General features: G+C 42.9%; 1 protein-coding gene across 1 annotated transcript; it reads right to left on the bottom strand.

Moving 5' to 3' along the window:
• Positions 1 to 6201: 6201 nt before the first annotated feature.
• BTG1 (BTG anti-proliferation factor 1) lies at positions 6202 to 8996 on the bottom strand. The gene is made up of 2 exons (XM_058741814.1): positions 8539 to 8996; positions 6202 to 7519 (listed from the first exon to the last, which is right to left on the bottom strand). The coding sequence occupies exons 1-2, from the start codon at positions 8684 to 8686 to the stop codon at positions 7152 to 7154; spliced, it is 516 nt and encodes a 171-aa protein (XP_058597797.1). The 5' UTR covers positions 8687 to 8996; the 3' UTR covers positions 6202 to 7151.
• Between the last annotated feature and the right edge of the window lie 5185 nt (positions 8997 to 14181).

Below are 14181 nucleotides of genomic sequence, written 5' to 3'. Positions count from 1 at the left end.
CAAGACTTCTGAAGGGGCCAAAGGAACTTTGCCTGGAAGTCTCTTGAGGTTCTTTTAAGAATAGGGCCCTTTGTTTCCTATACTATTGCAAAATAAATCAGCAAGCCGCTCCGCTGGCTTGAGTACCTACTTCATTGAGGCACGCAGCCATGCTATACAACCCAGCAGCAAGCTCCTCAATGAAGGTTATCTTCACCAGAGAAAGGGACCGGGGTTTAAACTAAAAAGAGCACATGGTCCCTGGGTCACTCGTGACTGACTAGAACAAGCCGATGACGTTATCAGTGATTCAAGCAAACGTTGCATCCGGTTACACCACAAGAAGCAACTCAAACCCAAACTGGTAACTTACAAAAAGGCTGCTTTTCCTGGCAGTAGAGAGGAAGTACTCACAGCACTCTAGGTTAAGAAGGGATTGAGAGCCACCGAGTTCTGTTTGGAAAAAACCACAAAAGCATGGCCAGATACAAATGGCTCGAAGGGCGGCAAACCCTGGGAAAAGTCAACTTACTTCTTACGGCGAGGAGGTGCAACACTCAAACACGATAACGCCCTCAAGCAGGCACTGCGCAGGGCTGCCTGGCTATACACATTTGGTAGTGTGGCGGCATCTCTCACTTGAAGGTGCTCAACAGACAAAAGATCCGAAGGAGTCCTTCTTTTCTGTCCTCTACTGGGAAAATAGCTCTGAAAAGCACAATGTTAAGGACCCAGCTCAGCAAAGTCTGTGAAATAAATACGCTCAACACCTGGGTTATCTGTATTTCCACTTTTAAAAAGGACTTCCTTTTTCTTCCCATATCATTTCAAAATCACAAGTACATTTCTCACAGCTATTGGCCAAAGCGGACTTTCAAGAAACTCCCACCGATCACAGTGACGTCAAATTTTCACGAAACCAAGAAAACCACCTGCTGAATTTGCCTCCATGCTATACTGAAGTATTCAACTCCCAAAAATCCAACCATTCTTTGCTGGATGTTTTCATGTATAACGGACTTATTTTTATCCCACTTTACATACGGAGCGATGGCCTCAGAGAGGCTAATCAAATTGCCCAAAGTCACAAAGTAGTAGCTGGTACAGGCCTGCATTCCAACCCATTCTTCTGAGTCCATGACTAGTGTTCTTTATAATAAGTCCCAAATGCCTCCTGAAGAAAGAAGCGTGGTTTTAAGACAGTTTTTTTGCCTTCTGAGCATGGAAAGTGATGAGGTTTCAAAGGCTGAAAATGATGGCTAACCAGCAATGAGAACCTGCATGTTGCAACAATGTGAAACACGGTAAATAAATCATACACCTCAATATACCAATAGTTGAAAGTTCAGGTTCTGGGGTCAAAAAGGCCTGAGTTCAAATTATGAATGAGCTGTTTACTAGCCATTTGACTTTGGGGCAAATTACTTAAACTCCCTAAGCCTCAGCTTTCTAACCACAGAACACGAAGATTAAAAAATACTGACCTACCTGTCAACCTCACCCAGTTGTTGAGAGGTCAACGAAGAACGTACATCAGTAACTTGAAGGCTCACGAGTGTAATTTATAGGAAATACAATTCCATTCACTCTACGGACTCGAGGGGACAAAACTGTTATAAATCAGGACTGGAAGATACATCTATCCTGTTTACAGTGCCATTGTCAAATCTTACCATTTTAGGTTTATGCCCATTTATAGAATCTTCTCAAATAAAGTCCAATTTGCAGTCACCTTTCCTTCCTACAAATTTACAGATTGCTCAGAACCAGAGAGAAAAGATACAGGAGACTTCTGGCTAACCCATAAATGCTAAGGCTAATGTAATCACTGGTGTGCAACTACATGAACTCAGTTCTTTTACAACCATGCATGCAAATAAAGGAAATGTTACAAGAGCCCTAACATTTAAAAAGAAAATTTCTAAAAACATAAAATGTGGATCTCAGCACATAGCAATACATAGTTTTAATATATAGGAGCACATAGACTTTGAATTGGTAGAACACTTAATTTGGGGTTTCTGTTGGTTGTAAAAAATGTCTTAATTTTATAAATACGGACTTAAGAAGCTAAAATTAGACAAGATAACCTTCTTTGAAATGCTACCAGTTTTCCATTTGAAGACGTATCACTTAACATAATAATCACAAGTTATTAAAGAGAGCAAACCCTCATCTACCTCAGTGATCTAGAGAAAGTATTTTTGATCAGGCACCCCTATCAATGGAATTTTTAGTACATGCCCCATATATTTGTTTACAAAATGTACCATGTGCTTGTGCAAACCCACATGAAAACACACACAAAAATACTCTAGGAGAATGACATAAAGGTACTTTGGAGATCACCTATTTAGAGAATTATTAAAAGTAAATGTGCCCACAGGTGACCATGTCTTCTATCTGTTATGATTTGAAATAATAATTGTTTGATGTGACAGTCTCCAAATACAGGAATGCAGTTAACTCTACTCTCATTTCCTGCCTGGTGATCTCTGTCCTGATGTTAGATGTCTGGCCTACACTTAATCACCCTTCTATCATCAGAAGCGGGGTCACAAACGGCCTTCACAACTAAAAGGCCCGAGGAAAGAGGCTTATAATCAAGCAGTTCCTAACAGCTTCAAAAACATTGTCCCTTTATAAAATACCTAGACAAAGGCACTAAGCATTCGATTTGAATGTCTTTAAAAATGCCTATAGGTACAGGCTTTCTTTAAGCTATCCCACTCCCCACCCCCCACCCCCACCCCCACCCAGCCCAGTTTCCACTTGGTACGAACCATAAACCTCACTACCACTTGGACCTGCATGTTCACAAAGTGAGCGCAGACTTGGTCCCAGATTCGTGAATTACAGAATCCCTACAGTCGTGCTTCCCAAACTCTCTGCCAAAAGATGGCTGCACAGACCTCTCGATATTCATCAACATTAAAACGATAAACAGCATGCAAAGGTTCCTATGAAAGTCAGAAGTTGAACTCCAAAATGTTCCTTTTAAGATTATTTAACTACGAGAGGACAGAAAACACTTACAGAATCGAAAATCCTCAACTGGAAGTGAAATTGGAAGCCTTATCATTTTCTATCGTTTGACACTGAACAATATCAAAAGAAACTGGTTAGCTAAGTTAAAACTGCAGTCAAAAAAAAACTGGTGTCGGGGCGCCTGGGTGGCGCAGTCGGTTAAGCGTCCGACTTCAGCCAGGTCACAATCTCGCGGTCCGTGAGTTTGAGCCCCGCGTCAGGCTCTGGGCTGATGGCTCGGAGCCTGGAGCCTGTTTCCGATTCTGTGTCTCCCTCTCTCTGCACCTCCCCTGTTCATGCTCTGTCTCTCTCTGTCCCAAAAAAAATAAATAAAAAACGTTGAAAAAAAAAATTAAAAAAAAAAAACAACAAAAAACTGGTGTCAATTATATTCCATAAATTGTTGAGGAAATGGTGGCAATCCTATTAATACAACCTAAGGCTTACTTGTTTAGGAGCACCTTAAAACTACAAAGTTTAACATCTTGTTTAACAATGTTTCTTCACTTTAGGCTATTCTCAGAAAAAAAAAGCAAAAAAACATACATATACATATATATATCTATATATATACATATATAGATAGATATAGATATATATATAGATATATATATACATATATATAGATATATATAGAGATATATATACATATATATAGATATATATAGAGATATATATACATATATATACATATATATAGATATATATAGAGATATATATATAGATATAGCCAGAAACTATAAATCACATATGAATTCCTCTGGCCTTTTGCATTAATATAAATGACTTCAGGACTCATTTAAGCGGCTTAGTTTGCTTAGTAGTACAAACTATTTCACTACAAGTTTTTCACCCTGTTATGTTCCAAACATAAAAAATACTGTTATATTTTAGCAGGAGCCATATACGCAGACTGAGATGAAATTAAACTCTCTGCAGTCCCTGTACTTTCAGACAAATAAGAAATACGTTGTTTCAGACAATCCAAAATAAAACTATTGATAACTTCTCCCCATAGCTTATCAATAGCATCTCATCACATTATCTGAAATAGGGGTGCAAAGGAGAGAGGTATGATTTTCAATACACAATACACTTTTAATCTTTAGTTCTAAAGATCATAATAGTCAGGAAGACTGCTTCAACATGAAGGCCAATTCCACAATCTGTAACACCCATACAAAACAAAAACTACTTGTGATTTGTGAAGAACGGTGACTTAGGGAAATCATTTATGCAACAGCACCAGAAAGCGATTTTCTAGTGGACTTTCCCGTCTACTACTAATACAAGAAATATTGTAACTCAAGGCTATGGACATGTGATTCCCATCCCAGACTGAAGGGGAGAAAACAGCCACATTATCCTGCACAAACCAGGGTAATCCTTGCTTCAGCATTATAGAGCAAGATAGTACTTACATTTGGAGAAGAGGAAATAATTTTAAAACTACCTGTTAAAATTCAGAAAAGTGGCACCCGTAACGATACTGCTAATAATCATGAACTCTTGGTGCCAACGGCAGCTAATGATTTTTGAAAGCAGTCCTCCTTTCTTAAAATGACTTAAGGAAGTGTCTTCTCACTCAGTGTAAAAGCCTTCTAAATTTTATCAGTATTAAATTTCTTACAAGTACACAGATACAATGACTGCACATGCAGATCGGTACACTCCTGCAGGTGCATACAGCAGCACAGTTTTTATCTAAACAGCAAGGCAAGAAAACAGCCCCAGAAGCAATGAATGAGAAATTAAAAAGCTCCAGCACCGTAAGCAATTGTCTGGAGAACGTAAGGGGTTCAAGTCCCGGGAAACAGCAGGATGCTAGGTCTCAGTGATATTTGCAAGCCTTTTTAAAGAGGAACTTAACAGCTCCTTAAGTGCCAGACATCACCTACATTCTAAAGTGAAATGTTTTTAAGTTCTCTTCCTACCGAATTTCTTTGAAAGTACTGAAAAGTCTGATGTCACCATCTTCAAAAATGATTTTCCAGCTGAGAATCGGTTCTATGACCGAAGTTTTCGGTTAGAATATACTCCTAAACCCTCTGGACACTCTGCCTTAGGCTCCAATGGCTTAGTATGCAAAACCTTAGCAAGCACCTGGCTTCAAAGGGGTTACCAGAGATGCAGTTGGCAAACAATGCTAATCAGAACTGGGCTGAGACCTGTGGAAGACGACACTACCCACTACCGGTTGTTTCATTGTACATTCAAATTTGAAAAACCGGGAGGCTTCTCAAAGAACACGCTGGAAAATAAAACCATAACTGGTAAGGGTATTCCACGTGCCGTGGTTCTAATGCGAATGACGGGTGAAGTACACAGACATTGTTCGTATTCTAAACACCTGCGTATTCGGCTGTGGCTTTACTTCTGTGTATCCCCCAAATTTGGGACTACTGATTTCAAGGAACCTCAACTGCGGGGTACTTCCAGCGTGATCATGTTTATTACATGCGTATCTCAAAAGCCACTGTAAGTTAACGGTGTACAGAAAAACTCAACCTTCTCCACTTTCAAAATCCCGTTCAACCAAAGAACTACCAACAAGTTTTTATCACATGGGGTAGTGGAGTAATGTACACTCTGGCAAGGTTTCATTTGGGTTCTGAGAATTTATCTGAAACAGAAGTCTGAAAATAAGGGATCAAAAACTCACATTTCCAACTTTTGAGAATAAAAATTGATAAACGTACCTGTTGTTGAATTCCAGCTTAAGTGATTTTTATGTAAATCTTGCAGCTGATGAAAAGCAAAACACCACCATCTCTGCAGTGATTAGCCTGTTAAGACTATGGGTCACCTACCCCAGGATTTTCTAATTGAACATGGATTCCATGGGGCAAAATTACTGTTTTTTCAAAGGTGGGCCAGAACGGAACATTTATATCTTCACTTCGACAGGGAAGCAATGAAATATAATCCTCTGAGTATCATTTTTGGTAGATGTTACCTTTGTCTCTTATCCTCATTTCGTGAGATTAGCCTGGTAATGTGTCCATGTTTTGACTTTCGAGATTTAAAAAAAAAAGTTACCCTGTGTTTCCTCTGACACCTAGACATGTACACTCCCATCAAATGTTTTTCAGCATGACCAGTGTGCAACTGACATTCACATAGCTTATAGAACCTAAGTCTTCTGAGAAACATATTTCTTTGAGCTGAACCTCTATAATCATGACAAGAGATTGATTAAAATGCCAAGATAAGAAACAATTTATTATAGAGAGAAGAAAAATTTCTCATCCAAAATATAGAAATCTGTACAACTTTGCCACAATCAATATACATGAACTGTACAAATTTACACCAGTTCATAATTTACCAAATAAAAGATGACTAACAAAGTTCACAAAATAGATGGTGGTTTGTGGAAAAGACTTTTACCCAATTAAGTACAAGGAAAGTTACAAACCAGACCTCCACTTTCTAAAAATAAGAAGTTTACTCAGTCTTAGAAAACTACAAGCTAGCAAATGTACAGAGAGCTGGCTGGTGCTAACACCACAGTTGAGACAGTGTCTTTTTAAGGGTCTTTTTAAAGCCTGTTGCCACGGCAGATTCTGGTCACTTGCTACTCTCAAGGCCAAAAACACAATACAAGGTCTGACCATTTCCCCAGGTCATGCTTACTAGGTTTGTCTTATGTACATTTATACAAATTTAAGTGCTAGGTAAAAGTCTTGTCAAAATTTCCAGTACTACCATGTTTCAAAAGTTGAGCTTTCCTAGTCAGCTGCCAAAAAAGTTAACCATTTTCAAGTGTAATAGTGCAAATTTCCTCCGCAAGGTCTACTGCAGAGAAAGGTTCTTTGAAATACAGATTTGCCTTAAAGGGATTGATGGAAAAAATTTAGGTTTAACATCTGGGAGAAACTGAAACCACCCTAGGACTTCACTCCCTAGCAAATAAAGTGATCATTTACTTGGACTCACAGGCTATTAAATCATTGAAAGGTACTGTCCAAACTATGGCACTGTCACTTAAAAAAATTTTTTTTTTTTTACCACTCTATCTTGTGCCAGATCTTCACAGCTGTGACATGGTTTAAATTCCATAATCCATCCCCAAGAGGAGCCCACCCAAAGCAAAAATCAAATTTATCCATCCATTATAAGATGATCCATCCATAGACTATATCTTAACCTGATACAGTCATCATATTGTAGTTTTTGGAAGGGCTGGTTCTGCCCAAGAGAAGTTCCTCCTTACAGCTGATTCTGCTGTCTACCATTTGCACGCTGCTGCTGTTTTGAGTGCTACCTCCTGCTGGTGAGGCTTCGTACAGCACACAGATGGAGCCATCCTCTCCAATTCTGTAGGACACTTCGTAGGGGTCAACCCAGAGAGTGAGTTCACTTGGGAGAAGCCTGAACAGCTCCTGACTGCTCAGTCCAATCCGCTGTGCCGCCTGTCCAATCAGAGGATCCATTTTATGGTTGATGCGAATACAACGGTAACCTGATCCCTTGCACGGCTTTTCTGGGAACCAGTGATGTTTATAATGTTCTATAGGGGGAAGGGGAAAGAGAAAGAGAGAGAGAGAGAGAGAGAGAGAGAGAGAGAGAGAGAGAGAGAGAGAGACAGACAATGCTTAGATCGTTACTGTAAGATCCCGCTATGGCTTCCTCCTTCCGCAGGCTCCTTTGAAAAGTGAAACATTTAAACTATCAACTTTTAAAAACGCCCAGCACTGCACCGCGGCTGTGCGTGCTTGGGGCTGGGGAAAAGAGCGGGCAGGGTTTTAGAAACAACACAGTAGTAGGGGACAAAACAATCTCCAGGAACCAACCGGTTGAGCCGCCAAAACAGGAATCCGGCGCGCGGCCTCGGCTGGCCGGGCAGCCGGATGGCACCGGCGGCCAGGCGGGAACCTGTTTACTTTCTCCACCCCACCCGAGCCGCACACAATGGGGTTTATGGCTTTGGAGGAGAAGCGCCACCGGGCTGTTAACCCCGAAGGGAAGAAAAACAAGCAACCCTAACTAAACCAAGCTCTGGGCAGGGCTGCAACTGAACCGGTGACAAATCCGATGATTAATGGTCAGGGGTAGGAGGCGCGGGGCGACGGCACGTCCGTCCCGGGCTGGCCCCGGGACAGCGGCGCTGTCTCCCAGCCCCGGGCCCGGCCGCCGAGCCCACAAAGGTTGGAGGGTGTTGGGGGAGGGGGCGTCGAACCAACCCCAGCCCCGCAGCTCCTTTGTCCCCAAATCCGCGGACGGTCCGAGGACCGCAGCTCCCGCCTCAGTGGCTGTAGTCTCTTTGTTGTGAGCCTGTTCCCTTCTCCCCTCGGTGGGGCAGCCGTGGGGGGAGGGGGAGCCCTCGGCCCAGCCCCCAAACCTTCGCCAGGACCCGCCGTTAGCGGCCGCCAGGCGCGCCTGCCCCGCTCCCGCGGCGGGACCCGAGCGCGGCCGGCCCGGGGCAGTGCCGCGGTTTCCGCGGCCCCGACGGCTCGGCCCGCCTCCCGCCCCGGGTGTGCGGTCCGCGTCCGCCCGGCGCCCCTCGCCCGCCCGCCGCGGCCGGCTCACCTGCCAGCAGCTCCTGCAGGCTCTGGCTGAAGGTCTGCAGCTGTCGCTCGCTCGTGAGCCCCTTGGTGCGGAGGAACTTGGAGATGAAGGACACGGCGGCGGCGATCTCGCCTATCATGGTGGCGGCCCGGGTGTAGAAGGGATGCATGGGGGCGGCGGGCGGGGGCGGCCCGGGGCGGCCGGGGCTCGGCGGCGCGGCCCCGACGACGGAGCGGCCACCCCGGGCTCCCTCGCAGGTCAGAGGGCTGAGAGGAAGAGAGGGCGGGAGGGGCGGACAGCTACTTTTTTTCTCCTTTATAGTAAAAAAGTTATTTTCACGACAGGAGGCGGCAGGCGAGAGGAAGAGACGAGCGACGGCGGCCTGGTCACATCGCTCGGACTTCCCCAGCCGCCTCCGCGTCCAGCTCCGCAGCCTCCGAAGCTCCTAACAGTTGCATTTCCAGCTCAGAGAGGCGAAGAGATGCAGGAGCCGTGCAGTAGCTTTTATAGCGCGGCGGAAAGGAAGTGGCGTACCTGGAGCATGACGGCCGATTTCAGCCAATCCGGAGATCGCACCATTGTGACGCAGCAGATTCGGAGCCGGAGGGGGCGGGAAAAGGGGGCTAGGGGGTGGATGCGGAGACGGGGAAGAGAGGGAGGAGCTGACGTAATCCGCTTGTAAACAAATAAACTCCGGAGCGGCGGCCCGGGACCGGCGGGCTGTGGCCAAGGGACGGAGCCGAGCGAGGGTGCGCGTGTGAAAGCTCCGCCCCCAGCCCTAGCTCCTCCTTCCCGGTTCAGCTACTCCGGGCCCAGCGCCAGCGCATCCTCTGCGAGAGTGAGCTGCCTGGGCTCGCTGGCGGGGAGTCTCAGTGCCGGGCAGATAAAAGCCTTCTTGGCGTCCGCGCGCGCAGATCCGGCTGCAAGTCCGAGGTGCCTGTCCCCTCGCGCGCTGGGTGTTTCAATCTCGTCCCCGCTCCTAAGAGGCTGGTTGCCCCAGCGGGAGGTTCTTGCCGAGCAGCGGGGTTCGAGTGAAAGTGCTGAAAGTGTGCGGGGGCGTGCAGCGGGGATACGGAGAAAGTGGAACGAAAGGGCTACTATTGAAGGTCTTTCTGCAGCTCTAGGGTGTCGGGGGGCCGGGGGGGTCTCCTAGTAGACGTGCTGCCTACGTCAGGGAACCGTTTCAGCTTCACCCTCGGGAGGAGCGGGGGTGTCTTTGTAAAAGTTTAATTGCAAAATAAATAGAAGGTTAGTAAGCCTTTTGTGGTTGCTGTTTCAGTAATTTCAGGAGTCAAACGAGAGAGGAGTGGAGACCTTACTGAATCCAGCGTCGTGCTGATAGGAAAGCCTGTTTCTGAAGATAATGTAGTAACGCGGATCCCGTAAAGTTAAGACTACTGGAAACACACATTTGTGTAATGCATTTACACCGTTTATACCTTAACCAAAGATTGTTTTCCTTTTTTTTTTTTTTTCTGGTCCAAATAGCTCTCTGGCCCTTGCTCTTTATAAAAACAGAAGAAAATAAAGATTAAATTTGAAGCTTAGGGAAGTATTAGGCTTAGACATTTGAGTTTACTGGAAACCCTACTTCCAAAACTAGAGAAAAAGACTTGTGCTAAGGCTTGAGCCTGCTAAAACGATTAAGCCTAAGAGAGGGTTAACTCTAACTCCAGTAAGGAGGAGAGGGAAAAAAAAAAAAAGATGGTGAGTCGGACAGATGGAGAAAGCAAACAAGAGGCAGAAGTTGAACTCTACCAGATGGAAATAAATATCCTGAGTTTAGTTGGTCATCAGTATTGCAAAACACACCACTTTGAGGTGTGTGTGTGTGTGTGTGTTTTAAGTACTAGCGGAAGGGTATAGAAATGTAGCAAAAGTGGAACTTGTATAAAGCTGAAGGAGAAAATGTTTTATTGTTTAAATGAAAATGTAAAACTGGGTTTGGAAAAACTGCTAGGTTAGTTTTAAATTCATACACAATAATTAGGTAGTTAAACTAAGCTAAATACTTTAAAGATGGTATTGTTAAAAGCATTAACTTTTGTGAACATCTTTTCTTTGGATAAAGGCATCAAAAATAATGGCAAATAAGGTACATCTGTTCCATTCTAGGACTTTTTGGAGAGAACTTTGTTTAAAAACAAACGTCACGGTAATTCACTGAGGACATGAAACCTCTTACTACTCAAAAGGAAATAGGAAAACTGAAGTAAATTCTTTTTTTTTTTTTTAATGTTTATTTATTATTGAGACAGAGCATGAACGGGGGAGGGTCACAGAGAGAGGGAGACACAGAATCCAAAACAGATTCCGAGCTGTCAGCACAGAGCCCGGCAAGGGGCTTGAACTCAGGGACCATGAGATCATGACCTGAGCTGAAGTCGGATGCTTAACCGACTGAGCCACCCAGGTACCCCCAAGGTAAATGCTTAAAATCACCATAGCCCTAGCACAAGATCTTCTGATAGCCCTCCTAACCCCACCCACCCTTAATCATCTGCGGTGTTCATTTTCCTCACTTTATCAGTCATTCCAGCATTAGATGAGAAATCAAATGAAGCCTGGTCTCCAACTTGGGACTCCTGATAATCGGAGCTTCAGTTGACTCCTCTGCAAAACAAGTAATGAAGTTAACAAAATGCTAGGATTTGAACTCAGACACAATGTCTCTCAAGTCCTTGTTCTTTCCACTTTTACTGCCTTCCCAGACAGTGGCTGGACTCCTGAAAACTTTTTAAAGTCAGTTAGGTAGGGTTACCAGAAAGTTAAACTCACCCCCACACTTTTTTATTGTATGTGTATATTTCCCACTTTAAATCATTCTTTTAAGAGACATGGATTTAAGAAATTAGTCGTTGGGGGAATCTAGGGAGAGAACTCGGGGAAAGAACTGGAAATAAATATTGGCCCTAAATGCAAGCTTTAGATAGTGCACCATGTTAATTACCAACAGTTTTCAATTCTGGACATATATATGTTTAGTAATATTTTTCCAGAGGTTTAGTCAGGCTCTTCCCATCTAAAAGACAAGCTGGTGTTTCTCAACAGCTTTTGAATTATAAAGGCACTATCTTATTTTTCTGTTAGGCTAAACTATAGGGCAGTCTCAACTCCAGCCGACCCTTGAAAAATGCAGGGATGAAGGGCAGGGGACCAGAAGCAGTCAAATCCATGTATTATTTCGGACTCCCCAAAACTTAACTCCTCATAACTTACTATTGAGCAGCAGCCTAACCAATAACATAAAGTCAATTAACATGTATTTTGTATGTTATATGTATTATATACTGTATTCTTATAATAAGGTAAAGCTAAGAAAATAAAATACATTTATAATCTAGTGTGGCATTGATCAAAAAGTCCGCATGTAAGTGGACCCACACAGCTTGAAGCCTTGTTGGTGAAGGGTCAACTGTATTTACACACCCATCTCTTTTAGTTGTGTGTAAGAGGCAAGTTACTTAGACTCTCTGCATAATATTTTCTTCAGAAACTGAAAGGTTGTTGTGAGGACTGACTAGAATAACTGTAGAAACTATTTAGCACTATCTCTGGCATTAAATAAGCCTCCAAATATATACATATATATAATTTGTACATAATATATAAATATTAGCTGGCTTAAATTGTCATCAGGCAATTTGATAATATCAAATTTATATCCAAAACCTAGAAAAATTTAAATCAAAGCACGAAACACACACACACACACACACACACACACACACAACCAGCACTTAGGAATTCCATCAAAACATCTAGAAAATGAAACTGCTTTTCAAAATAAGTTTGCAAGTAAAAGCACAGATTGTCAGGTCTTTGGAAAGAGTGCTTAGGAGTTCAGAAAGTACTTTCTATAGAGGTAACTATTGGACAACAAACTAGAGTTTCAAAGGGCTGGGGATTTATATTCCCATCCCTCAGCTTAACTGTTACTAGAACAGTTTGCTCTGGACTAACCAAAAAGAGAAAAAGAAAAAAAGAAACATTTACATAGGGCAGGGGAACTCCTTTGTCTGTTTCATAGACTAGTAAAAATTAAGGATGCACACAATGTTGAAAATCTTTTATTTTGCCAAAGATTTTTTTTAATCCCATTGCCATCTGCTGTCATGATCGTATTGGGAAACGGATGGTATTTTAACATCCCCAGAGTGGGAAAGGTATCCATATTAGAATAAAGCAGGGTCTTTGTAATTGAATAAATTTAAAGTCACTCAATGCCACTTTTTGCGTCATGGCCCTACATTTGGGAACTCATCTTAACTGTTAATCTATGAAGAGGATGACACTAAATTAAGCTAGTATGCTATTCATTTTATATGCCAGTCCCATGGCCTGAGATACCTTCTCCAATTCCCCTTCCCCCCAAAAAGCTGATTTTTTGCTCATCCTCCAAGAAGCCCTCCATGATCCTCTGCACTTGCGTAAACATCTGCAGTATTCTGCTTTCCCTTCCCCTGGCTCTGACACTTATCAAACATACTAGAGTTACTATGTGCACTGGTCTCTTTTTCTTTCTAGACTGTAAAGTCTTTGAGGGCAAGCATCTTACGTAACTCACTATTGTACCCTCAATGCCTAACACCCAATGCATAGTATATGTTTTTGAATGATGTTAAATAGACATATCAAAATTCAAATGAGGCAAATCAGAACCATTACTTGCGACTTTCCGGGTGCAAAATAATATACAGAGAATTTTTGCGGCTAAAAATTGGACAGTGAATATTTGAGGAGACAAGATAAATAAAGTCCGTGGCACTTTTTTCCTGGTTGCTGTGTTAGATTATTGCATAAATTGCTTTTATAAATAAACATTGTTTTAGGGTAGACAAATGGAGACCAAAGTAACTTAGATATGTTGCTCAGGAATATTGTGGTATTGTCCACATTGCCCCCATTTAAGGTTTTTTGCTTTGTTTCCCCTTATGCTGTGTAGACATGTTTTAGTATGTTTACATCAGGTTAGCCATTGTGTCATTTGCTTATGTGCCACTCTCTCATACTGCCATTATATCCCGAAGTTTCTCACGTGTCCTTCCAATGCTCCAGTCTCTCAATTTATTTATGAAATCCAGGATTCCTGGATTATTGCTGGGAAAGTCCCAGAATTTTTTCAATGGCTGTATTGCAGTTCGAAAGTTTGTCTGGAAGGCCTTTGCCCACCTCCCCCTTGTGTATAGTAATGTCACCTAGCAAAGGTCTTGTTATCCATCTGGACCTTCCCTCCCCTGAAGGCACCTTTAGACCCAGACTTCCAGGCTGAGTTGGAGATGGCTTCCTTGTTGCCTGTCAGCTGGCTGCGTTCACTAAAGTTGTACTTATCGTGAACTTACTTCCAGATAGAGTGCTACGTGTCAGTGCTGCTTGCTTTAGAAAACTCAGCTTAACCAAAAAGTTCAGGGTACAGTAGAAGAGTTCTCTCCAGTGTTAACAGCAGATAGAGACAAGGCACTTATTTTCACATGTGTTTGGGTTCAGAAAGAGAAAAGGAAGCCCCCAAAGTGAATAATCTCTGCTAAACCAGTTAAGTTGGCCCATAATTAGTTCTCTTCGGAAGGAAGAAAAGGAGGGGTCTGAACTTGGAGTCTTTTCAAGACTGAAACCAACACAAGGAAGATAAATAGTAGCGAAAAAACTGGTGGCTGGGGGTGCATA

The sequence above is a fragment of the Neofelis nebulosa genome, chromosome 8 (genome assembly GCF_028018385.1).
Source record: "Neofelis nebulosa isolate mNeoNeb1 chromosome 8, mNeoNeb1.pri, whole genome shotgun sequence".
Taxonomy (NCBI): Eukaryota; Metazoa; Chordata; class Mammalia; order Carnivora; family Felidae; genus Neofelis; species Neofelis nebulosa.
Note: the sequence above shows the minus strand (reverse complement) of the source record. Positions and strands in the feature narration are given on the sequence as shown.